This window comes from Schistocerca americana, chromosome 2, assembly GCF_021461395.2.
Source record: "Schistocerca americana isolate TAMUIC-IGC-003095 chromosome 2, iqSchAmer2.1, whole genome shotgun sequence".
NCBI lineage: Eukaryota > Metazoa > Arthropoda > Insecta > Orthoptera > Acrididae > Schistocerca > Schistocerca americana.
In genome coordinates this window covers 927,102,500-927,129,758 of record NC_060120.1, presented here as the reverse complement: position 1 = coordinate 927,129,758, position 27,259 = coordinate 927,102,500, and the positions used below count along the sequence as shown (strand labels likewise).

The 27,259-nt window shown below is 39.1% G+C and overlaps 1 protein-coding gene across 1 annotated transcript in view; it reads left to right on the top strand.

Moving 5' to 3' along the window:
- Positions 1-27,259, top strand: part of LOC124595975 (cullin-associated NEDD8-dissociated protein 1) — a 159,454-nt gene that overhangs the window by 75,859 nt on the left and 56,336 nt on the right. The window contains exons 12-16 of the mRNA XM_047134918.1: positions 3,554-3,682; positions 9,034-9,165; positions 9,236-9,404; positions 20,215-20,366; positions 23,665-23,825. Of these exons, the coding sequence (XP_046990874.1) occupies positions 3,554-3,682; positions 9,034-9,165; positions 9,236-9,404; positions 20,215-20,366; positions 23,665-23,825 (743 nt within the window). The remainder of the gene's footprint in view (positions 1-3,553; positions 3,683-9,033; positions 9,166-9,235; positions 9,405-20,214; positions 20,367-23,664; positions 23,826-27,259) is intronic.

Here is a 27,259-nt window from a genome sequence, read left to right as displayed (position 1 = left end):
CTAACCGCAGAATAGTCACCGGATAACTAAACCTGTGATTCTGGCAGGGTTAGTGAAGTTAATCGGCAAACAAATTGACAGTGGCAGGAATAGCTACAAAATTGGTGTTGACAAGATTGTTTGTTAGAATGAGGAAGGAGAAGAAGCGGGGATATCACACAAATTATGGAAGAATTGGACGATTCCAAATTTATATAAAAATTTCATAATTCTACTTTTTGATCTCGTGCTTGAGAAACTGGTGCGTATGAATGAAATGTGAAACTATTTCCTGACATGAAGCTTTTTGCTTGTAGTAAGCCTAATAGGCATTTGATATTGGTACTTCATGAATTATATTCTGTAGTGTTATAAAAATGACCATTTGTGCCAAAACAGACTCGTTCATTTGGTGTGTGTTACAAAATTGTTGCAATATTAGAGAGGCCTATTTTGTTTTATCTAGCAGACAGCGACAAAATAGACGTAATCAGATCGAGAAACCACACCAGTTGTGGGTATTATTTGTATTAACAGCTATTTCAGTATTAGATAACGACATTTTGATTTTTCATGTAGCAAAACGTTTGGCGAATTTTGATGAGGTAATAGATTCTTTCGCAGAAAGGAAAGCACGCCATGTAAAGCTGTAGCAGTATCAGAGAGAACAAATGCTAGGAGCTAAGGATTGAAGAAATGTGTACTTTCTTGCTTGTCTCTTGTCTTTATTGGTTTTATGTATGCTGTATAGAATTTTATATCACACAAAACAGCAAGTTATTAGCTAAAAGGCAATGAAGAGTGCAAATTTTCTGATGAGTTCTCGTTCTCCCAATTACAAATAATCCTATCTGCTATTAATTGTGTGAGACTGGGAGCAGGAGAGAGACCACAGGACATTTCAATTTCCGCTGCCCTGAATATAGTTTGATGGCATCCATTACAAAATACACATGTTTCAATTCCACAGAGCGAAAAACAGTGACATGCGAAAGAAGAATGCTGTATGAAGAGGTGTGGCACTGCACTTTGGCACACTTAAGATCAAATAACATATCTTAAATTTCCTCAAATACGTATGTTTTATGTTTGACTTTCAGAAAGGTGTATGCCACGAGATCAACATATTTTTGAAAATTCGTCTTTTTTTTTTTCTCTCCAAGTATTGACTGAGTTAGCAAATATCGTAGATCTGAGACTGATGCGCAGAGGAGTCTGAGTTATAGTGAGTAGGCTCCACATGAACCATGTTTACATTTAGTGATTTTGCTGTTTCCCCTTTGTTTACTCACATCAAATGAAAACAAAACGGGTATCTGTGGCCGGGAGCTATCAAGTGAATTAAAATACATTCACATAATTACAGAAGGCTAAATATGTTATTAGTTTCAGATTTTATTTTATTTCCACCTTTCTGACAGTCAGGCATTAATTGCCTTGCAGAACAATTAAGTTATTTTAGTCTGTTTGCTAAAGAAATTTGTCTTCTATTAGCCTTTTCCACAGAGACAGTCAATGTATTTGAAACGAAATGTTTAATTCCACAGTACTGGCTAGTTTGAACTGTTCGCTGCATTTCAAGTGCACGTTTTCATCTTCTAGCACGTATGGCATTATGCCATAATAAAGAACCAAACTTGATATAATACAGTACTAGTGCTCCAAGAAAATTTACATCCCGAAAACCACACTGAAAAGTTTACTATCAGATCGAGATCTACTTCAATGGGAATCTGGACATACGAATGTGCACTTTACGTATGCACTATAAATGTGCACATTTTAGTATGGTTCATGAAATTCCGATGCTCTTGGGGGGTATCCTCTGATATCTTGTTTCTTTCATTACATAATGTATGAACTTTCAATGTATTACACGAACGTACATACGGGCTTCCTACATCATGGTAGCTGCGCAAGCGCCATGTCGCCTGTTTTCGGCGCTCTCTGGCAACTGCTGAAATGAACCTATTCCTAACAGGTCTCGGGAAAACGTTGTGAATGGTGGTTTGAAAAGCGTTACTTTCAAAGTAAATATCCTTTTACGTAAGTTGAACTGTGGGAGTATGTCGTTATTAAAAATTTTACTGGCACATTTGTGTGATATATCCTGAAGTGTAACACGCGCGAAAAAAATCAGTGTTATATGCGAAAGCTTAGCTTCTCTTGCAGCTTGTTGATGTTAGAGACCAATTTTATATGTGAAAGCTTTGCTTTTCTTGTAGCAACACTATGTATTTTAATGCTTTTGGCTGGTCCTGTGCTCTGAATATCCGCTGTCATCGGCTGGCAAGATGACATGACATGAGATATGACTGGTTTACAAAAGCGCATCGCAATCTCATTTTCAGTGATTCGGAAAGTAACATGGTGTTGGTGGAATTCTAATGTATACTTTCGTAATACAAAAATACGCAGCGTACATATTGCTGCACATCAAAGATATTTCCAAAAGGTCTTTTTCCCTGAGTTTCGTTTTCTAAAGTGCTGGGAAATTCTACACCCGTGTATAAAATCATAACCATTCAAAGGATTGCTAAGTTTTGCAGTTCCTAGAAAAGAAAATTTGTTTATAAGTGCACCTGCAGACATTCACCTATTGAAATTCACTGTAGCAGGTTAGTCAACATATGAAACAAACGTTACTCTACAACACACACATAAATACTCCGGAGATGGGAACTTGCCCTTCAATATATCCTGTCTTCCCGTTACCCACCAGGCCTCAACCTCCGCTAATTTCAAGTTGCCGCCCCTCATACATGACTTGTCATTCAACAACATCTTTGCCTCTGTACTTCCACCTCGACTGACATCTCTGCCCAACCTCTTTGTCTTTACATATGTCTGCCTGTGTCGATATATATATATGTGTGTGTGTGTGTGTGTGTGTGTGTGTGTGTGTGTGTGTGTGTGTGTGTGTGTGTGTGTGTGTGCGTGCGCGCGCGCGAGTGTATACCTGTCCTTTTTTTCCCCCGTAAGGTAAGTCTTTCCGCTGCCGGGATTGGAATGACTCCTTACCGTCTCCCTTAAAACCCACATCCTTTCGTCTTTCCCCATCCTTCCCTCTTTCCTGATGAAGCAACCCTGGGTTGCGAAAGCCTGATATTTGTGTGTGTGTTTGTGTGTTTTTTGTCTCTATCAACATACCAATGCTTTCGTTTGGTAAGTTCACAGCTAAACAGATACTCAAAGTGGAAGCTAGAAACTAGGCATAAATAAAAATAGAATGAATACAAATTAGAGGAAAATATGTTTTACATTCTGAAATCACTCCATTTGGAAGTATCTGAAGAGCTTGGGAGAATTGGGATGAAGAGAACAGGATTTTGAGAATAGTTTGGATCATGATTGATTAACATAAGTAGCCTATATGTAATATTTGCTCATGGGTATTAAGCAGACATCTGGAAAGCTTAAATGACACAAAACTCAACCGATACAAGTTGCCACCCATTAACATTGGTGTAGTATCAGAAACTCTATATCACACTCCACTTGATATGAATACAACAAGATTCTCTTTCCATGTTTTCTTAAGTTAGATATTTCTGATGAGCTTCTGTTTTTACAGGGTGAATTGCCAACATGTCTTCCAATATTTCTTGACCGGCTTCGTAATGAAATAACTCGCTTAACTACTGTTAAAGCACTTACTAAAGTGGCAGGATCTCCTCTTCGTATTGATCTTCGCCCAATTATGGTAAGACAATTGTACATAGTTTTATATAAAAAATTTAATTTCATATTTTCTCATGTGTCAGTTGTTGAATGACATTTATGAAGTGAATTAAATGTAGTATTCACACATGCCTTGAAGCCACTTGGCATGGTGAAAGGTGAGAGCTAGCTGAATTGATACAAATTGAAGGAATTCGACCTGAGCTGATGTCTTTTCTGTTACTGCCACTTACCCTAACTTCATTAGCAGACAGAACAGTGTAGCATGTTTGATTTTATGTATAAAAGCAGTGTGCCATGCAGTGATAACAACATAAAAACACTCAGCACAGTGAGTACAATGCATGTTGGCAACAAAAGTTGCAGTGTACACTGCATTGTATGTTGTCTTAATGCTGATAGCAGCCCAGACAGGTGAATAAAGGTCTAAAACCTTACACTGTCTTGTGGCTTGGTAGCTCTGTTACTTCCATTAGTCACAGTGCTGAATATCTTCCTGGAATGTGCAGCTATTAGTTCAGAGCGCGTTAATAGCCCATACAGTAACAGGGTGTATGTGTTATAGTGGAAGTGGAAGATTAGGGAAGGTAAACATTCCCTAGTGGATGTACACCATCACTAAAATGATCAGTGAGAGCATACCATAAACTGAAGAAAACACGTCCACAAGTGAAGGTGAACCATCACTGTACTCGGCTAGGGAAAGTGCACAGTAACATATCGTCCACTAGTGAAGGTGTACCATCGCTGCTCCTGGGTTATTAAGCATCCAACGATGCAACCATGCATCAGTATTAATGTAATTGTCATCAGCTCATTATTGTTATGTTATACAGCAGTGCAGTTGACAGTAGTGCAGTTCCGGTTCACATCGGTGCAACTACGGTTCAATCAGTGAAGTTCTACGAACATTTTAGAGTGGAATGGGAAAAAACCTCAGTTATAATTCTGTCTTTGTGGACAGAGAAAAGTACGAGTCACTTATCAGCAATGCTAAATCACTAAAATCTGGATGAAAGAGGGACGGCAATGACTAAAAAGTTTTAGAAGAGATATGAAGTGCTGGAAGTGAATGGAGTAACCAAATTAATACGACTGAAGAAGGTAAGATTAAATACTATGTTCATGACGAATTGTATGATATTCTGCATAATGTTCATGTAATGACTGCCCACGGTGGACAAAACTGAATGATGAAATTAAAGTTCCGTAATACACCATACACAATGTCCCAATTTATCTTAGTTTGTGTGAGCCTTTTTTACAAAAGCAAAAAGGTCAGAGAAAAGGAATAGTAGTGAAGCCAATGCTGTTCAAGGAGCTAAATTCCAGATGTCAAGTTGATCTCATCGACTTCCAGTCGCAACCAGATGGAGATTACAAATTCGTAATGGTTTTTCAGGCTCACTTCACTAAATTCGTTATTCTTAGACCACTGAAGTCCAAACAGCTGAACAGGTATGGGATAACATCACTGACATTTTTACAGTGTTACGTGCTCCTTCAGTATTGCAGTCTGACAATGGTAGAGAGTTCATTAACAAAATAATGAGCAGCTTAACTGAACTATGGCCCAATTTTAAAATTTTTCATGGTAAATTTACACAATCAGAGCCAAGGCAGCGTAGAGCGAGCAAATCAAGACATAGAAAATATGCTAACTACGTCGATGCAGGAGCAAAACACCATGGAATGGAGCCTTGCATTAAGATTTGTCCTGCTAATGAAGAATAGCGCTGTACATTTAGGAATTAAAAAGATCTCCTTACGAAGCGATGTTCGGCTGCCCTCCTAAACATGCTGTGTCTTCAACAAGTTTATCTCCCGAAGCGTTGATGAAAGTTTACCTCCCGAAGCATTGATGAAAGTTCACCTCCCGAAGCGTTGATGAAAGTTTACTCTGTGGATGACCTTGAAAATATAATTAATTGAGTGAGTATTAGCAATGACACAGGGACTGAAACATTGCAGAATAATGATCACAGTAAATCTCCATTGCAAGAGGATAACATACAAACAGGAACAGAGGTTGAGAACAGAGAGAGAGAGAAAGAATCCCTGACAATAACGATTGATTTATATGAGTCAGCTCATGCTATTAAAAAACACAGAACTGAAGTGTACAAGTGCCTATAAGAACAAGCACAAAAAATGCAGCAGTGTTCAGATCGCTGCTTCCCAACAGCGGGAAATGGCTGTACTGTGAGAGTTCCAGTTCCTGACTTTGATAGAGCAAGAGGAGATGCTAGGTCTGTCTTGGGAGTCATCCTTGAGACAACGGCTGATGACTTCTACCGAATTGGGATGAGAGATGGTGTGGTGAGCCAACTATAGGCACAGTAATAAATTGTTTGTTTGTTAATAATTATGGAAGGGACGATACGATATGCCACTGCGGCTACAACTACAGCATTTTGTTTCAGGTCCCAGTTCAGTAATTGCCCTCTAAGAATAATCTCAGAGAAGGAAGTACCAGCAGAGAAAACTGTTGCCCTAAGGACAGTTGCAACATCTCAAGTCAGTGGGAAGTAGCCATGCAACTGCCAGCAAAATTGTCAGACTCTGAGATGCTTTTGCAAAAACAAAAATGTGTTGTGCAACTCAGAGTGCTGTGATGCACGTCTTTCTGCCAATAAATGAATTTTGCATGATATGACTGTTCACAAACTACAAGTGATAAATGCAACTTTTGAAGTATGATTGTTGTGTTATTACAGCCATGGTTCACATTCCATACCTCTTGGCAGTGAAGATAAACATTCACTAGTGGTAGTGCAGTATCCCTAGTCAAAGTGAACTGTTTGACGGAACTGGAATCAGTAATACACTTTCACTAAATGAGCCAGTGAAGGTGCACTATCACCAGTGATGGTATACATTTCCTGAAATTTCCACTATAACATATATGCCCTGAGAAATCCAGGGAATTTTTTCATCTCAGAAAAAAAACAGGATTTTTTAGAATTCTAGTTTGTTGGTTTAGTTTCCAGTTAAATTTTTGTAATTTTGAGTGGTAAGAACTGACACTCTGACAAAGAATTTTACTTTAGCCCACTACTGCAGAATAAAACTGCAGCAATAAAAGACAAATGAGAAAATAACACGAAAATAAAACTTTAGTTGCAAAGGAAGCAAAACATGGTGCACAAAGAAGTGTCTGGTGCCAGCAAAATGAGTCAAAGACTGAGCAAAACTTCGGTAACAACAAACTGTTTTCGATGCTGGGTCCACAAGAAATGTGACACACTCGCAACAATCTGTCTTTCTTGTGGACCTCACTTTGATGCCACAAGTGCTACATTTCTAACATTTCACAGGAAAATATTGTGAATGGTGGTTTAAGAAGCATTACTTTCAAAGTGAATTTCCTCCTACACAAGATGAATTATGTTACATGTAAGAATGTGCAATGAATTTTTTAAATAATGGAGCATTAGACTCCGAGAAGACCATCCATTCATGCCCTTATTTAAAATTTTCCTGGCTCATTTTTGATGTTTCTTAAACGGTAACACGCTCCAAGAGAGACCAAGCTTCAAGGTTAGATTTTTATATTTATTTTAGTTCTTTCACTGATTACAAATTATGCGACAATGATGGCTAAAAGTATAATTATCCATTAAAAAGTGTGAGGGTTTTCAGAAATTTCACAAGTAATTGGCTTTCTATGGAAAAGTCAGTGCTTGACGGAACATATATTCAGACAAGAAAACACGAAATTTTTGGTGCACAGTAGCAAAATTTGTAATCGTGTGTGTCAAAAATATTCAGCTGCTGCAATTTAAGCTGTGCTCTTAGAATCCTGCCTAACCACATCCTCAGAAAAAAAGGCAGCAAAAAAATTTTGACGACTAATGATATATGTGAAAGCTTAACTTGTCTTGTAGCTGTATAATGTACAGGTACATTAATTTAAACCATAAACTTCCCCTGTTTGTGTGTTCACACTTCTTAACAATGATGTTTCTGTTGGCTGACTACATCTAGTCCCCTGTGCTCTGATCTCTGCTGTCATTGGCTAGTGAGATCACATGATATTAACATGATCAGCTGACAAAAGTGTATCGAAATCTCTATTTCAGTGCTTTGGAAGCTAGTGTTCTATATTTGATGGAACTCGTGTTTATACTTTTGTAATACGGAAATACGCATTGTAAATGTTGCTGTGCATCAAAGGTGCTTTTTTGCTGGATTTAGTTTCCTAAAGTGCCGAGAAGTTCTGTGCCAGTGTTTAAAACAATTCAAAGGATTGATAAGTTTCACAGCTCCAAACAAAGTACACTGTCACTTAAAACAGAAAAACTTACTTTCACTAGGGTATAGTGTATTTTCACTTGGAAAAAAATGTATCTCCACCCAAGAAAAAGGGTATTTTCAACTGGGAAATTAGGGGGAAAAAAGGGTAATTTTTTTCTTTTCTGCATATTACACACTGTTTCAGACAGTCACTTGCTGTGAGAACTTAGTCTCATGAATTAGTGATAAAAGGGACTTAAACCACTCCTCAATTAGAATTTGCTCTTATCACAGAAGTGGTGGTGGTGGTAGTAGTAGTTCAAGCTTGTGGGCTATCTGTTTTTGTATCTTTTATTACGATATGTGGCAGTCTCTTTGAAAGGAGGTCATTAGTACCTAGATCTGACAATTTCAGGTGAAAACTTTGGAGTCCACAAATATTTTGGAAGGTGTCTGTCAGCATTGCTGCTTTTTGGGAGAGGCTTTTATTTTGTAATAAGTGTTGTTATTTGAAGAATTGATATTCAGTTGGTTCTGTTAAAACAGATGATATTAACATATGTTCACTTTTGATTTTGCCTATCTCTTCTTTACCTCTTCCTTAAAAACAGGATGACCTGTGCGTTATCTCGTGCAGTTACATTTGTCTTCAGCTAGAGAGACTGTAATTGAAATGTAATCAAAGAAAGTGGAAAACCCTTGAGTACAATCTGTTTTAACCCCATCTGGAATTCTATCAAGCTTTGATACAGTATCAGCCCACTCCACTTTAAATTGGTTTTCAGCAAGGGGTGCATTTTCAGTGATCAGTTGTGGGTATGGAACAATCCCCTATTATTGATATAGGTGGAAACATAGAATACAAGATTTTGGCATTCAGCAAGAAGTCAGTATGATGAGTATTAACTGTTGAATGTAGTAAATATTGGTTTCATTAGGATGCTGCCTCTCCGTTGAACAGTGCTCAGAAACTACTTTCTTTAGTTTGTAAGCTCGTGCTGTGAAATGGTTTTCCATCTGACTTTCCTGTTCCAAATATAATTTTTATTATTGGAAGCTGTATCAAGTGTGTGTAATGTAAATACCAGAAATAAACATGACTACTTACATTTGACTAACAATAGGTGTGTTTCACAGGGTGAAGCTATTCCTATCCTGGGCTCTTTCCTACGCAAAAACCAAAGAGCATTGAAACTAAGTACGTTGACTCTGCTGGATGTTCTAGTTCGAAACTATAGCAATGCTTTGAATAGCGAATTGTTAGACAAGGTAATAATAATTTTTATAATCAATACCATTGTTACGTAAGAATGGATTTTGATTACTGTTTCTTTTTCAGGTGATTGTTGAATTGTCTCCCTTGCTGAGTGAAGCTGACCTGCATATTGCTCAGCTTACTTTGACACTTCTCACTTCCATAGCTGAACTTCATCCAGCTGCTCTCACCAGAGTGTCTGATGCTATTTTACCGGAAATCCTTACTTTAGTCAAATCTCCACTTCTGCAAGGTTAGATACTGTCTGATAAAGTAAAAGTTCACCAATATGTGTGTACACATGTTTATTTTAGTATACTTTGTAATGCATTTAAGTGGTATTTCAGAATATTAACATTTCTTTTGTAGCTGCTGCTTTTTGGTATCTTTATCCATACTGTTTCTCTGTGTCATTATTTCTGGATTTCTGACATTACTCTCTCTTCCTCTTGCGCGCGCTCACATCTTTTATTGTAGTGCCATTTCCCTGTGTATGACAACTTCCCTAAAAGTTGACAGGTTTCTCTCTTTTACTTAGCTCATTACTTAACAAGTGCCATATGTAACCCATAACTTGTTTGAACAATGTCTATAGTTTCCTATTGTTATGACAGTCACACTCTCAGCTGTTGGGCAACTCTACAGTAGTGACTTGTGATGTACTAGCTTGCTTACTGATCTGAAATAAGCCTGAATGTATGGAAGGGATTCAATAGTGACTTTACTGCATGCCTATGCCAATCGTAACTTACTCTCCTCAACTTACCAGCCACTGGTGGATGATTGTTATGGTCTTGTAGAAATAAGGAATAACAACAGCCATACATTTTACAGCCTCTGACCAGCCACAATCCCACATCCACTTCAATGATGGATCATCTAAAAGATTATCTCCTAGTAGCAATATTATGAACAGGAAAGTTGCTACTCACCATATAGCGGAGATGCTGAGTCGCAGATAGGCACAACAAAAAGACTATCACAATTAAAGCTTTCAACCATTAAGGCTTTCATCAGCAAAACACACACACACACACACACACACACACACACACACACACACAAAGTGCAGTCTCAGGCAACCACACAGCGGGCAGCAGCACCAGTGCATGATGGGAGTGGTGATTGAGTGGGGGTGAGGAGGAGGCTGGAGCGGGAAAGGGGAGGGATAGTATGGTGGGGTGGCGGACAGTGAAGTGCTGCAGATCAGACAGAGGGCTGGGGAGAGGTGGGGAGGGAGGGGGGGGGGGGCAGTAATGGAAAAGGAGAGAAGTAAAGACTGGGTGTGATGGTGGAATGACAGCTGTGTAGTGCTGGAATGGGAACAGGGTAGGGACTGGATGGATGAGGACAGTGACTAACAAAGGTTGAGGCCAGGAGGGTTATGGGAACATAGGATGTATTGCAGGGAAAGTTCCCACCTGTGCAATTCAAAAAAGCTGGTGTTGGTGGGAAGGATCCATATGGCACAGGCTGTGAAGCAGTCATTTAAATGAAGGATGTCATGTTTGGCAGCACACTCAGCAACAGGGTGGTCCACAGTTTGTCGGTGGCCGTTTATGCGGATAGACAGCTTGTTGGTTGTCATGCCTACGTAGAATGTAGCACAGTGGTTGCAGCCGTCAGGACTGGAGGAGGTGGCGGTGAGAGGATATATGGAACAGGTCTTGCATCTAGGTGTATTACACGGGTATGAGCTATGAGGTAAGGGATTGGGAGTAGGAGTTGTGTAAGGATGGACAAGTATATTGTGTAGATTTGGTGGATAGTGGAATACCATTGTGTGAGGAATGGGAAGGATAGTGGGCAGGACATTTCTCATTTCAGGACACAATGAGAGGTAGTTGAAATCCTGGTGGAGAATGTAAATCTGTTGCTGCAGTCTTGTGAGGATAATTATAGTCAGTGAAGGCTTAAGTGACACCCTCGATATATTTCAAGAGGGATAGCTTGTCACTGCAGATGGGACGACCATGGGTGGCTTGGCTGCTGTACTGAAGGGGCTGCTTGGTATGGAATGGAACGCGCAGCAGTTGTTGAAGTGGAGGTATTGCTGGTGGTTAGTATATTTGATATGAGTGGAGGTACTGATGTTGACGTCAACCTCAAAAATGGCTACATCTAGGAAGGTGGCGTGTTGGGTTTGAATAGGACCATGGGAAGCAAATGGGGGAGAAGTTGTTGAGGTTCTGGAAGAATGTGGATAGGATGTCCTCACCTTCGATCCAGATAGCGAAGGTGTCATCAATGAATCTGAACCAGGTGAGGGGTTTAGGATTCTAGGTTTTTTGGAAGGATTCCTGTAGATGGCCCATGAATAGATTGGCATAGGATGGTGCCATGTGGGTGCCCATGGCTGTACCCCAGATTTGTTTGTAGGTGATACTTTCAAAGGAGAAGTAATTGTGGGTGAGGATGTAGTTGGTCATAGCAACTAGGAAGGAGGGTGCTGGTTTGGAATCTGTCGGTAGTTGGGAAAGGTAGTGTTCAATAACGATAAGGCCATGGGATTTAGGAATGTTAGTGTAGAGGGAGGTGGCATCAGTAGTGACGAGCAGGTCACCGTGTGGTAAAGGGACAGGAACTGTGAGAGTCGGTGGAGGAAATGGTTGGTATCTTTTATATAGGAGGGTAGGTTTTGGGTAATAGGTTAAAGGTGCCGGTCTGTGAGTGCAGAGGTTCTCTCAATGGCGGCACAGTAACCGGCCACAATGGGGCATCCTGGGTGGTTAGATTTATTGACTTATGAGGCATGTAGAAGGTGGTAGTCCGGGTGAGTAGAGAGATGGACTCTGGGGAGAGGTTCTGGGATGTACCTGAGGATTTGAGTAGTGAGTGGAGATCATGCTGGATTTCTGGAATGGGGTCACGGTGGCAATGTTTGTTGTTGGAAGTATCTGACAGCTGGTGGAGTCCTTCTGCCAGTTAATCCTTGCGGTTCAAAAGAACGGTGTTTGGGATTTTGTCCGCAGGTAGGATTATAAGGCCAAGATCCGTTTTTAGACGGAATGCGGTTCTTCATGCGGATGTGAGGTTCGTTTGCATGTTGTGGGATTTGGGGAATAAGTCCTTTCCAAAGGTCTCACCATTTGCTCCAGTTCCAAATTCAATCATCCTGGACTTGTTAAAGACCTTCTCTCCTTGCTTTGGTCCCTACAATGGAAACACTTTTTCGCCACCAACCCTACCTATCAGACTCAACCGAAGACCAATATTGAACCTTGCCTAACTCAGTTCACTCTTCCATCCAACTGTAATCCACCGCCACTGCCCCCAAATCACCACCTGTTAACTTTCCAGAATTTCTTAACCTCGAACCTTGCATCACCATCATTCTCCAAATCCCTCAACATGCAAACCAACCTTACATCCACAGAAAGAACTGCAGTCCACCATCTAAAAAATGATGCCGACCTTATAATCCTACCTGCGGACAAAGGTTTGTACAATGGCTTATATAAAAACAAATCTCCTGTGCCTTATCTTTCCAGTCTCCTACCACATCCCAAGGTTGGCTGACTACATCACGTCCTATGCTTGGAATGTCCGCTGTCGTTGGCTGGCGAGATCACATGATATGAGCTATGATTGGCCGAAAAAATTCATTGCTATCCTAATTTCAATGCTTTGGAAACTAATGTGTTGTTTGGTGGAATCTGCATTCATACTTTCACAACACAAAAAATGCATTATACACATTGCTGTATGTCAAAGACCTTTCCAAAATGCAAGAATTTTTTTTGCTGGGTTTCATTTCTTAAAGTGCCATTACATTCTCTGCCGGTGTATAAAATATTTACCATTCAAAGGATTGATAAGTTTCACTGTTCCGAGGGAAAGTATACTGTCACCTGATGCAGAAAATGTGTATTTTACCTGAGAAGAACAGTATTTTTAACCAGAAATCCATAAAAAATCAAGGAATTTTTCCCTTGTCCACGTATAAACTGTGAACTCATAAAAACCAAATGTAAAATATCTTCCAAAACACACGCAAGTAAGTGCTTCTTTGGACAAACTTCATGGCACATGTGCTTGCGTGGGGGGGATGAAGGTGGGGAGACACTCACTTTCTTCATAGTATTGATGTTCTCTACAGCAACAGACTTCTGTGAATACTCGTCTGGAGGTTTCTCTGTGCACTTCTTGTTTTGAGCAAACTGTGAGTTTACCCATTGGCATACCTTTCTTTCAGTGTTCGCTCTCAGTGATATTTGTAAAATGCTTCCCATTTATTTGTAGAAAACTCCCATTGTCAGAGTGGCTTCCTCTAGCAGCTTTCTTCTGTTTAGTGGCATCATATTTAAAATTTATCTTGACAGAGACAGGCAAAACTCAGCTTATGGGCACTTTTTTCCCTGTATCAGTCTGTAGATAACATAAGCATTTACAATGCTCATGTGCAGTGTGTGGAAAAAGAACCTTCTGCGCAATTTCACTCCTTCACATTGATTCAGTGGAACTCAAGAGTATAAGAGTGCAGTCAGTTGGCCACATACTAGAGTTTTAGTCTGCAGCACATTGTGGTTTTTCACATGTTCTTCTGCTAGACTTCTCCAACTCAAACATTCATGTGGAATTACAGGTAGCATAAAAAATTCTTTCATAACACCATTTCCTGGCAAGCATTTCATCAATGGAGATAAACTAAAGTTCTCCTTATTTCATTTTGCTCCGTAGTTTTGGTATATTGCACCTTTTCTTATGAACAGTGCCAAATGTCGTGATTCCATGGTTATAAAGCCAGAGCAGAAGGTTTGGGCTCAAATATTGATTGTCAGTATGAAATGTGTGTGTGTGTGTGTGTGTGTGTGTGTGTGTGTGTGTGTGTCCTCTCTATAGCTTCATGAGTGTTGCCACTATGTCACCACTCTCTGTTAATTGTGCAAGACCATTTTTTGTCAGTTGCTTAGCAGAAATGTTTTGTTCCAAACTTTTTTTGTTAGAACAGAATATCCTGTGGAAGATAATTGTCTTTTGAACAATAATAGGCTTCTGGCATGGAGAGGTATTGATATGGATGAAGTATGCTGTGGAATGTTGCATGAACTTTATTAACATTTCAAATTTAGAATAACTTTTCTCCTATGTTACTGGTTCAGTTGACTGAAAGCATTCTCAAAGTTAACAAGATAAGGTCTGTAGACATAAGTTTGCTGAAAAGTTAAAGTACATTTGCGAATGAATAATCATTAATTCTCAGCATTTTCACACGAGCTGTAAGCAGACAACTAACAGTGAAGGAATACAGCTCCTTAAATCTTATTTCTTTCCACCTTGACACTGCACTGATTTTGACATATTTACTGTGGTGTAAAATGTCTGGTAGTTTCATCTACTACAGATTTCAGCAGGTGCTCTGTTACAAATCTTGAGAAAATTCATGAATCTTGAACTAATTCACACTTGTCTGCTGAAGCTGAACCACCAAACGTGTCCACAAGTGGACGAAAATCACTTCTTCTAGCATAATGTGTTGCTCAAGTATGCACTTTTCCACCCAGCAGTCTGATATGACTTTCAGATGCTTCAGATTCAGAAACATTTTCATCTCTTGCAGAAGCAGGCAGATGGGTACACAGCTAAGGACTGTTACCTTGAGATTCTATTGAAGAATTATCACTGTCATCACAATTGAAGAATTCAGTCTCAGTGTCACTTCCAGTGAAAATCTGAGTTGTTCTTTGTAGGACATGACAGTGTACCATATTCTTTGCAAAAATCAATCTTAGTCACTAGCCAGTAACTAAAAATAGAGATGAGAAAAACAACAAACAGGCACAGGAAATCTAATTGACATGCTGGATGTTGTGCAGTTTGACACGGAAATATGGCTCTCTGCGTTTGAACATTTGGAATCTGAACTAACATGAGCAGCTGTGTGTTTCAACTTGTATAGCAGCACACACAAGTCAACAAGGTAAACTCACCTCTAGAGCACCTGTTTTAAGGAGCAGTGGTGAATATACACAGGACAGTAACATCAGCACATGTTAATACATATAGGAAAGTCTGCAATAAGCCTCATATTTTAATAATCCGTTTGCAAGCTGAACATATTAAAAGTTTGATGTTATTTCAGAGTAACTGCATGTTGTTTCACTTCTTACTATCATTTATCTTTGTATTGCATGGAAAGTACCTGCACGACAGTGAATGTGTGGACAGTATGTACTGTGTGTCTTGTTTGGAAATAAATTTGTCTCATTTATGTAAAGTACTTGTTGACAGCATTCGTCCTCAAATGTACTTTTAGCATGGCCTGGTTCCTTATCGGGTTTGCTTTTGTGTCAGTGTTAGTTGTGTGTTAATAGTGATACACCACAGTATGAATAGGTTTGCTGATAGAGTGGATGTAAATAGGAATGTAAAGAGGGGTAGAAAGATAATACGGCTTTGTAAGTGCAACAAGAAACAGATTTTAGGTTACCAAAGGGGTCAAAATCAAAAATTCGTTTCAGATACTGAAAATCTTGTGACTAAATGGATGAAGTGTAAGAGAATTTTACAAAACGTATAAAGTTTTGGTCCTGTTAAATGAGTGAACAGATCAAAGCCATTTGTCCACACTCCATGACAATAAAGGCATCAAAATTGAGGATGACAGAGAGGAGGACAGAATGATAAATTCCTTTTTCTGAAACTGTTTCACTGAGGAAAATTGTTCTACAGTTCCTTCTTTCAGTTGTATGAATGTCAAAATTGCAGGTATTAAAATAAATGACGGCAGGACAAAAATCAACAGAAATCGTTAAACAGAGGAAAGGTGACTGGACTTAATGCCTGTACGGTTACAGAATATGCAGACTGGTGGAATGAAGCATTTCTAGTGATTATAAAATAGCACAGGTCATTCTTGTTTCCTAGAATGATCATCAAACAGGCGTATATCACTGAATTCAGTTGGTTGTAGAATGCATAAAACGAGTTTTATGGTTGTGTATAATAATCTCTCTAGAGATGTAAAATCTCCTAGGAAATCTCTGTGGGAATCAACAGGGATTCTGCAAACAAGGATAACATGAAATGCAGTTCGCTTTATTTGTCCATGAGACCCAGAAGGCAGTAGATAATGGTGCCCAGGTTCATGCCATGTTCCTTGACTGATGGAAAGCGTTAGATACAGTTCTGTTCTATCACCCAATGAACAAAACACAATCATACAGAAAATCAAGCTTTGCGATTGGGCTAAAGAGTTCCTAACAAATAGAACACAGCATGTTGATACTTAATGGAGAGAAATTTTCACATGAAAAGTAACTTAAGATGTACCCCAAAGGAATGGTGGACAATTATCTTCACTGTATACACAGTCAAGTCACACTAATGTGACCACAGCCTATATCAGATGTCAGCATGCAAGAACCACTCAGAGCAGCACTAGCAGTAGAGGGTACATAGTGTCAGGGAGATGCGGAAATGGTGCAGTTGTTGTTGTAATGTGGGAACGAAATAATTTATCTGGATGGAAGCATTTCTGAAACAGCTGAGTTCGTAAACTGTTTGCTTGGCACCATAGTTGACAAAGTCTGGGATTTACATGCCAGTACTGCAACTGAATATCAACTGAGTGGCAACAGGTGGCCTTTTCAGATGAATCACTTTTTATGCTCCATCAGACAGATTGCCGTTGGCATGTATGGCATGAAACATCTAGAAACAAACATTCTACTACAGTATTTGGAAGCTTCCAGGGCGGAGGGCCTTCCCTGCATGCTCTAGCCATTATGGAATAGCATGTACAAGTGGGGCAAAGCAACACGCTTTGCAGCTCACACTGTACGTGTGTGGTTCGAAGAGCACCATGCTGAGCTTGCTGTACTTCCCTGGCCACCAAATGCCCCGGATTTAAACTCAATTAAGACTCGGTTGGACCACCATGATCAAGCTATTCGTGCCATGGATCCTCAATTGAGGACCATGGCACTGGAGATGGCATGGCTCCATATCCCTGTCAGTACCTTCTAGACCCTCATTGACTTACTTCCTGTACATCTCACGGATTGTTATACAGGCTTTTGATAGGTTGTCACATTAATGTGATGGGACAGTGGATATATATTTATATATGGCCTACTGGGTAACGTCAGAAACTTTATGGGTCTGTACGCGCTGATGGTGTTGTTTTCTTTTGAGTATTTGCAGGACTTCAAAACTATAATGAAATGCAGGTAGACCTGCAGAGGATCGACACTTGATTGCGGTAGTTAACCCTCAACATATAAAAATGTAAAATATTGTGCATAAATAGGTAAAAGGACCTGTTATTTATTGTATGTTTACACAGTTGCTGAACAAGCACTAGAAACATTCACTCCATTAAATATCTTAGAATATTCGACATCAGCAATTGAAAGTGGAACGACCACATAAAACAAATCACAGGAAAGATAAATGCCAGACTGAGATTTGTTGGAAGAATCCTCAGGAAGTGTAATTGAATTTTGCACATCAGTCTGGGAACAGATGAAATAGAGAAGCTCCAAAAAAGAGCAATGAATTTCATCACAGGTTTGTTTAGGAAGCGCGAAAACATCAAGGAAATACTCATCCAGCTCCAGTGGCAAGCTTTACAAACCATTGTGCATCGAGGTGCATACTTCCTAGAATACACAGGCAATGTATTACTTCCACCTACATATGTTTTATGAAAAGACTATGAAAGGAAAGGTAGAGAGAGATTTGAACTCACATGAAATCTTCTCAACACTTATTCTTTGCGCGCACAATTCATGAGTAGAAAAGGGAAGGGGGAAGTGAAAGTAATACATAAAGTACTTTCCATCACATCACTTACATGTGAGTTGAGCTATCCTTACTTTTTTTCTGTAGATAGAATTTACTCTCTAATTGGAACTAACTTTCTAGTGCATTTTCTGTGCTTAGTAAAACAGAGTTAGAAGTCAGATTAACTAGTATAAAAGGTGAAAATGTCACATCAGATTGATGCAAATTTCCAAGCTTTTGGCTATATCCTCAGATGCTTACATGTAGAAAGCAACAGACTGTCAGACATTCTGGGAATCCACAGAAGATATACTGGTGCTCACAGTGACCAGAGGTTACATTTTAGCATCATTTTGCTCATAACAATGTACAGGATGTTGCATATTGTCTGTAATTTCTCGGTATCAAATGCCCTTTTTGGAGCATTGCTAAATGAGTAGTGGATATCTGTCAGTAAATGTGTTTATCCTCGATGACTGAAACACAGTAATTTGAAACTTGCGCTGGAATCTGTGTGTATTCAAGGAAGGCCAAAGGCTTATTCTTGAGGCTCAGTTTGGTTGCCACAGATTTTTCTAGATTTCTATATTTTATGAGGAACCGCTATTGGAAATGGTGCAAATACTGTCCCACAGTTACTGCAGTATTCACATGGAATATTATAAACACATGCGTCTCTAAGAGTATGAATGTTCTTCACAGGTCGCAACACCTTATTGTATTAAACCGCCAAAAATTAATTTTAATCCATTGTCTATGATGTGTTCTGTTTTATTGAACATTATGTAAAAGGAAGCAGTGACGTGTGATGATATTTCTGTTGTGTTGACTGAACAAATGTACTGGTGGGCCGAGTTTTTGTATCCAGTAGCCATTTTATCTCAATAGAGGTAAGATAGTTTATTTTGGCTCTGAGGTATTCTTTATATGATAAGCTTTCAGGTGTTAGTGTTCAAGAGAGCTCTTTTCTGGCTTGGCATTGGAAAATGTGCCTAGGGGTACTGGTCTGCTTGGGATGATTTTGTGATAAACTGAGTGGTCAATGAAATAGATCATCTGGTTTATATTCTATTAGAACCTCTTAAGAAGGATTGCTTTTATTCCTTCTCCATTTCTAGCATATTCGTTATGGTGGGACATACACTATTTTTTGTGACCAGTGAACTGTTGTTTGCCTTCCAGCCATGAAACCAAATCAGAAGTGTATCATCATGATGGCAAAAGGATGATTTTTTTTCTTTGGGAGGGCGGGGGGGTTAGTTTTAAGGTGGTTGAAAATTGGTCATGGCAGGTGACGGCAATGGTTATACCGTGACATTTCACTGGTCTCTGTCTGTTGCATACCTGTCCCCTTTCCTGCTCTCACTCCATCACTACACAACCCTCTTTTCCATCAACGCATCAACTAGTCTTTTTCCCGCTCCCCTGATTCTCTCCTTTTCCACTCCCCTCTGCTTCTCTCCTTTTCCACTCCCCCCCTCCCCATTCCTCATCTCCCTCCTAAGCTTCCCGACTGCATTGGACAGCCCTACCTTGTCTCCCCACCACATCCCTGCATACTTCCACAAGCAGCATTAGACCTTTTCCTGCCCCTACCCTGCTATTCCTCCCCCTTCTGCCCTAGCCTCCTCCTCACCCCCGACCCACAGGCTCTTGCCCATCAGGTACAGCTGCTCTATGCTGCCCAGTCTCAGTGATCAACAACAATGGTCATTTGTGTGTGTTTTTTGCTTGTGTGAATTTGTGTGTGTGTTCTACTTTAGAAAGAGGCTTTGTGGCCGAAAGCTCAAATGCATAGCAGTCCTTTTTTGTTGTGCATGTCACTAACTCAACATCTCCTGTATCTGGTGAGTAGGAGTCTGTCTTTGATGTAATATTGACAGGCTGCAGTATTTGCCACATTTGTTGGGTGTTGCTGAACATTCAAGAATTTGCTTTCCTGATCAAGGCATTGGACTACATTCTTGAAAGCTTATAATCATGTACAAGTTCAGTGTTACATTTTCACAGAGAACATTTTTTACAACAAATCCGTTGCTAAAGAATTTGTGGATATAAGACGAAATCTTATCTCTTTACCAGTTTTGCTTATCACATGGTCCACAAGTATTAATCTCCTTTTTACTCTGTCAATGGTTTCTTGAGTAGTGCCAACATTCTTTTATTTTTTTATTTTACTGATTGCAGAGGGTTTTTTTAATAAATTGAATCTGTATATTGATGTTGTATTAGCTCCTGGGTATATCAGTTATATAGTTTTTGCTGCCAAGTAAATTTGTAGTTTCGAGTAATTGATTTGATACACATTGACGTTAATTTTTGTATTTTGTCAATAGGAGCAGCACTTAATTCAATGTTGGAGTTCTTTGAAGCATTGGTGAAAGCAGAATTACCAGGCCTTGGTTTCAGGGATTTGCTTTCTATGTTAGTTGCTCCTATTACACAGTGTGGTGAAAGCACATCACCAGTATTGATTTTGCACAAGCAGGTAATTTTCAGAGCAGTTTGTATATTTTTCTAGCTATTACAAAATTTATGTATTTTAAAGTAGGGAATATCATGCATACAGAACAGAGGAACTGTGTAGTTGGAAATATGGATGTGCTATGATCATCAGTATTTACAGAAATTGATATTTCAGTATCGATACTGAAGTCTGTGAAATGTCTTAACACTTATGTTAATAGCAAAATACCGACCTTTGATGGTGGTAAAAACCAGCATACTTGTTAACATTGTTAATAATTTTCCCTTGACTTAAACCAGTCTCTTTCTGAACGTACGACATCAATGCATTGGTTAAAGGAATAAAAATAGCATTTAGAAGGAAGTCATAAATCTTGGTTTGCCTACATGCTCTTTTTTTCCCCAAAACATTTCATTCAGTAGACTGACAAACTACCATAGTTGATTACTGCTTTGAAAAGGATTTTAATTTGGTTTAAATGAAGCGTAATAGCAAGTAATGAACTGAGAAAAGAGTAAGACCAGATACTAATTAATTTCAATATTCTGTATAATTGAAAGATTTTTTGCAGTTGTGTCCTGGGATTATTAATTGCCATGCTAGTGGACCACTCATGCCAATGTACACAAATATTGTAGATCTGCTGGATGGTTGTGACGTTCTGTGGCCTATGGAAGTGACTTATCATGAAATTTGTGTAGAAAAATATGTTGCAAGTAGTAAAATAATACTGGTGACTGATATGTTCAGTATCAAAATACGTGGTATGCAGCCAATGCAGATGGAGAGAACCTGAAGAGTAACATCATAACAGAAATAAAAAAAACGAATCGCTACCAACTGTGTGTGTTAACATATTAGCCATATCTACATTGCTTGATCCTAAATTAAGAGAACACACTTTCAAGATACTTTAGCATGTTCGAAAACAATCAAAACCATCAAGAATTTCCTTGCAGCCATTGAAATGAAGCTATGGGAGATGGCAATATATTCCTGTTGGAAAACAGGGAAACCATTTTTTTACAAACTGAAATGGGCACTTTTTCAATGAAAGTTCCACCACTTGACTGTGTGTATTGTTTATTTTACTGTACAAACTTGATTTTGGCCTTTGGGCATTTTCAAGCAACACAATCTTAGGCAAGATAAGACTTGGCTTGAGATAATGGTGCCTGCACATATGACAACTGTTTTTGCTGACCATTTTATTGCACAGTTATTCAGTGTGTGTCACAAATGTTTGTTTTACATCTGCCAGATGCTTTTTGAATTGTTCTCATTTCTGCACTATGACACCTGCATTATATAACCAAATTTAACATATTTCAATTATTACTTTGATTATAGAAGTCTGATTATGCCCAACATTGTGTTATTTGAAAATGGCCAAAGGCCAAAATAATGATTGTACAGTAGAAGAAATGATCTACACAGTCAGATGACAGGACTTTCATTTAAAAAATGTTTCATGACTGTGAACCCAAACCATTGTTAAATTATGAAACAGGAACCATCATAGTTAAATTATCATCAGAAAGATCGCCCCTTGGATCTTAATAAGATCCAATTGAAATATGGAATCACATCACCGATACTACCTATCCAAAACTATGAAAAAATTGCATGTAAATATTTGAGCTGTATAGCCACATAGTCAGTTTCTGAAAGACTGTTCTCACAAGTAGGGTATGCTCACCATCAACAATGTGTATTTGCATACAAATGCTATTTCTAAAGGTGGTTCATTATAATTAGCTCCTGTGCTTATTTCAGTTGATTTATCTTGTAAACTGTAAAAATTTGTGACCAGTAAATGGTAATGTGCTAAGCCTCCCTCAATCATTTACAACTACCTTAATGGGCAACTGGAATAATTAAAGGATGTTGCACCAATTAACTCAGACATGTTCATGTTTAGATAACGTAACGGGAATGCAGCCAAGTGATTTCGACAACTGCCAATTTTCAAGGCATGACTGTTATGTTGTGAAAATGGCAGGTTGTGCTGCTGTTGAAATATTGGCTGTTGTTGCATTCCCAAACGTTGTTTGAACATAGTATATGCTGGAAGAAACTAGTCTCGCAGAATTTGTCATATTCATCCTACCATATTTTGTGAGTTGTTGGCACAAAATTTTCGAAATTCTAACTTCCCTTAATCTGTCTTGTCTCAGGTTTTCATTGATAATACAATGTTACATTTAGAGGGTGAACCAGAACGCCACCAACAGACTTCCAGAGGTAGTAGTATGGACTAAAACAAAAAAGTGCAGCAAACATAGGCTCTAAAATGACGGTCTTAAGTGGTATGAGCATTTGTTCAGAAGAGATGTTTAACAGGAAAGCTCTTCATCCTGTTGTACCAAACCACGCAACTGATAAGTATGTGGGCCATCTCTAATGACGCTGCCATTGACAGACTGCTAAACCCCCAATGCACTATTTTGTGACAAATATTAAACATACAAAATATTATAAAGTTATTGTGCTTAGAGAAAAAGATTCCTATCCCTTTCTCTGCAAGTGTCTCATGGATCTCCATTTATTCTGTTGCATTCCAGCCATTTGTATATTTTTAATGTTTTTTCAATTATTCTTACACCTCTCTTCAGACTATTTTCATGTCTGTATTGATTTGTTAGTTGGCTCCATTCTCTAAACTGTAATATTATGCCAACACTTTGTATCCAAATCTGGGTCTTTAGTAGGTGAACGCACACTCATTGGTAATTAATGGTTTGTGAATGACAGAAATATCTGTTGGCATGGAGTTGTCTAATCGCTTAGTTTCTTTCTTTTAATGTTACACAAGTTGGCACGTGGGTTCCCCTACTGGAAGGCCTGTATTGGTCCTACATTACTATTTCGTGGATACACTTGAAGTCTTATGGAGGAAATTCTTTTAAATTCCATAAAACTTAGCTTTTTGGGTACTCCTACCTGTTTCATTCATCATTGTATCCCAGATTGCTGCTTTATTTAGAGAAGAAACTGCTTGAAATTTCCACTGCCTAGAGACACAGTATCTGTTTTTCTTGTTCTTTCCTCCCCTCCCCATCCGTCTCTCCTTTAAGAGCCCACCTGTTCAGTTTTTGTGATACAGGTAAGTAGACATTCTTCATCTGTTGCAAATGCTTTCCAGAAGTATTTAGGAATGTCAAGATTTTCAGGCGAAAACTGTGCACTTTCTGTGTTTTTCACCCAACTGCATACGTGATGAGAAAGGGGGTGGGAAGAGATTTATTACTTCAGTTTACATAATTAGAGGAAAAGGCTTTGTAGTAATTAATACCACTTTACAATGCTTCTATTTCAGGCATTCCATTCACTTGCTAAATGTGTGGCAGCATTGACAGTAACATGGCGACAAGAAGCATTGACTGTTGTGGAACAGTTCTTGCGAAATGTACAAAACCCACGAAATGATGCACAACATATTTTTGCCTTGTTGGTCATAGGAGAAATAGGCCGTCACATGTAAGTTGTAAAGCAATATATTAACTCTATCGCAGGGTGGTATTATTTGCTCCTAGTATTGTGTTGGAATTTTTGGTTTCAATCAAACTGTTTGTATTGTAGCTTATGTTTGAACCTCCAAAGGAATTAAGTGTTACTCAGATCTGTCTGTAACTTCACTAAGTTGAAGTTGAAAATATTTACTACTTAAAGATGTGCAGTGGAACCTTGCATAGCAAGCATAATTTGTTCCAGAATCTTACTTGTAGTGCGAAATACTTGTTAAATTAATGTACAATACAATACAATAATTACTCATTATTATCTTATTCATGCCATTTATTCAAAGAAAATTATACATACAATATTATTTACATTATTATTCATGATACATAACTAATAATTTTTTACTAGGAAGCTATCTATAGTCACTTGTCCCTACGGGCACTTCAACACTTGGTGATATTGCGACACAGCATTATTGTCAAACAAACTTTTAGCATGTGTAGCCATTGCTTTATTGGGGTGATGATTTTCAATGTACCATGCAACCAATTCCCATGCTTTTGAGCATTTCTCTTGTAGCGACAGAAGATCGCTGCTGTGCTGTAACCTCCTCCTCATCCTCCTCTGATGAACTCCTCTCCACAACTTCCTGCTTTGAATACACACTGCAACTCCATAAGCTCTTCGGTGGTAATTTCTTGGCTGTCATCTTCCACAAGCTCATCGATATCATTGTTATCCACTACTAGCCCTATGCTCTTGGCAAAGACAATCTCGTTGACTACAGGCTCCACAGATACTGATTCAAAGGCCTCAGTCACATTTGACAATGCACTCTGGCCAATGCGGAAGTGAGCGTTCTCTTGGTAACCCCTTCCCATGCCTCTTCGATCATCTTGACGCAGTCAGTGACGTTGAAGTTATATTCCCAAATCTCTCGGAGTGAGATAGGTAGCTTCTTAAAATTAGAAATAATCTGCTGGTCCGTAGACTGGACTAACAAAGTGGTGTTGGGAGACAGAAATTGGATCTTGATGAATTGAAATTCTTAAAGGAGATAGTCCTGTAGGCCTGGAGAATGGGCAGGAGTGTTGGCTATAACAAGCAAGACATGGAGTGGCAGATTCATCTCAAGCGAATATTTTTTCACAGAAGAGCCAAATACTTCATTGATCCATTTGCAAAAAAGATCACGTCACCCAAGCCTGGCTGTTGGACTTCCACATCACGTTTAACCTGCTCTTCTGGATGTAACTCTTCTTGAAGGCTTGTGGAGTTTCTGAATGGGAAACAAGCAGTGGTTTAATTTTCAAATCGCCGCTTTCCTTGACACAGAAAACAGTGTGAGACAGTCTTTCATTGGCTTGTGACTGGTCAGCGCATTCTCCTCTGCTGTTATAAATATAAACTTCGGCATTTTTTTCCATAATTGACCTGTCTCGTCACAATTACAAACCTGTTGTGGCAGATAACCCTCAGAATCTATGAGCATCTTGAAGTTGCTGATGAAGTTCTCTGCCGTGTTTGTGTTAGAGCTGGCTGATTTTTCATGCCTCACAACACTGTGGATGCTGCTCCTTATCTTAAACTCCTCGAACCACCCGTGGCTTCCCTTAACCAGTTCTTCAGACGCTGATGATCCTGGCGTCTTCCTAACAAGGTCGGCAAAAATCCTTCTTGCCTTCTCACAAATTATGTCCTCATTAATAGTGTCAACTTGAAATTGCTTTTTATTTATCCGTATAAGGAGCAAGCTTCTGATATCGTCCAGAATACGAAACCACTGTTTAGATACTCCTGTCACTCCCTTTGAAGCATCCATCTTCATAATCTTGTCCTTGTCCTTGAGAATAGTGCAAATAGTTGTAGACAGATTATGTGCGTGCTAAATCGGCAACGCTCACACCACGTTTGTGTTTTCAGTGATTTTACAATTCCCTTCTAAGGTCATTTTCTTTCTCTTACGGTTGTCTTCTTGCAGCTTTATCTTTGGAAAACTGTGTGACCACAAGCTGCATTAAGATGCTGCTAAACCCAGACTGCAGTACGTATTAAAGACATTGTTCATATGCTGCTGCGACAATGAAAGGTGTTGATGTTTCCCCCTGTGCACAAACTGCTGGTGACATCATACTAAATCTTCGTCACTCGTTATTTGAAACATTGCTCGTTAAATGAGTCATTCCTTTACAGTTTGTTTTGCTTATTATGTGCATAGCACATTAATGGAGGTGCTCATTAAGCGATGTTCCACTGCAGATCCTGCATGTGCATGAAGCTCTTGATTATCTGGTTCCAGTTTATCTGGGCATATTTCGGTGATGGGTTTTTTCCCTTAAAAGAAAAGAAAAAGAAAAGAAAAAGAAAAAAACAAAATACTAAAATGAAGTCTCAAGTATTCTGTTAGTATGAGAACACATACTTTTGTTAGAATAAGTTATTATTCATGTGATTCATATTTTACTACCAGAAGTCAATGCAGGCCCCAATCCCTCTGTCAGACATAACTGAAATGTTTTTCCATTGTTCCCATTTCATTTTTAGGTAAATATGAGGGCTCTATCCTTGCAACATGTCTACAGCTGATTACCTGACTGTATGGTAGCCAAGCCTTTTCCCTGGTGCTAAAAGTCAATAATTTCAAACTCAAAATTATTCAGGTCTTGTTGTGGGAGAGTTTCTTTCAGAATTCTTACCTTCTGGGGAGGCATACTGTTGAATACTGCCAAAATGAATGCATTGTTCATAGTTTACTAGCAGCTGACAGAGTTCAGTAATACCATAGTTTCTAAAATGGATCATTGACAGTGTGTGTTAGCCTATTTCACCTTTTTTTCTGAAGATAGAGATGGTTTGTGCACTGAAGTGCCAAGGAAACTAGTATAGGTATGCATACTCAAATACAGAGATATTTAAACAGGCACAATACAGTGCTGCGGTCACCAACACCTGTATAAGACGGTAAGTGTCTGGTGCAACAAGATCTAAGTGAGTTTGAGCACGGTGTTATAGTCACCGCACGAGCAATGGGACACAGCATATCCGAGGTAGTGATGAAGTGGGGATTTTCCCATATGACAGTTTCACGAGTGTACTGTGAATATCATGAATCTTGTAAGACATCAAATCTCAAATGTAGGTGTGGCTGGAAAATGATCCTGTAAGAACGGGACCAACAATGACTGAAGAGAATTGATCAACATAACAAAAGCGCAACCCTTCAGCAAATTGCTGCAGATTTCAGTGCTGGGCTATCGACAAGTGTCAGCATGCGAACCAATCAACGAAGCATCATCGATAAGGGCTTTCAGAACCAAAGGCCCACTCGTGTATCCTTGATGACTGCAGGACACAAAGCTTTACACCTCGTCTGGGCCCGTCAACACCGACATTGGATATTTGATGTTTGGAAACATGCTGCCTGGTCAGGCGAGTCTTGTTTCAAATTG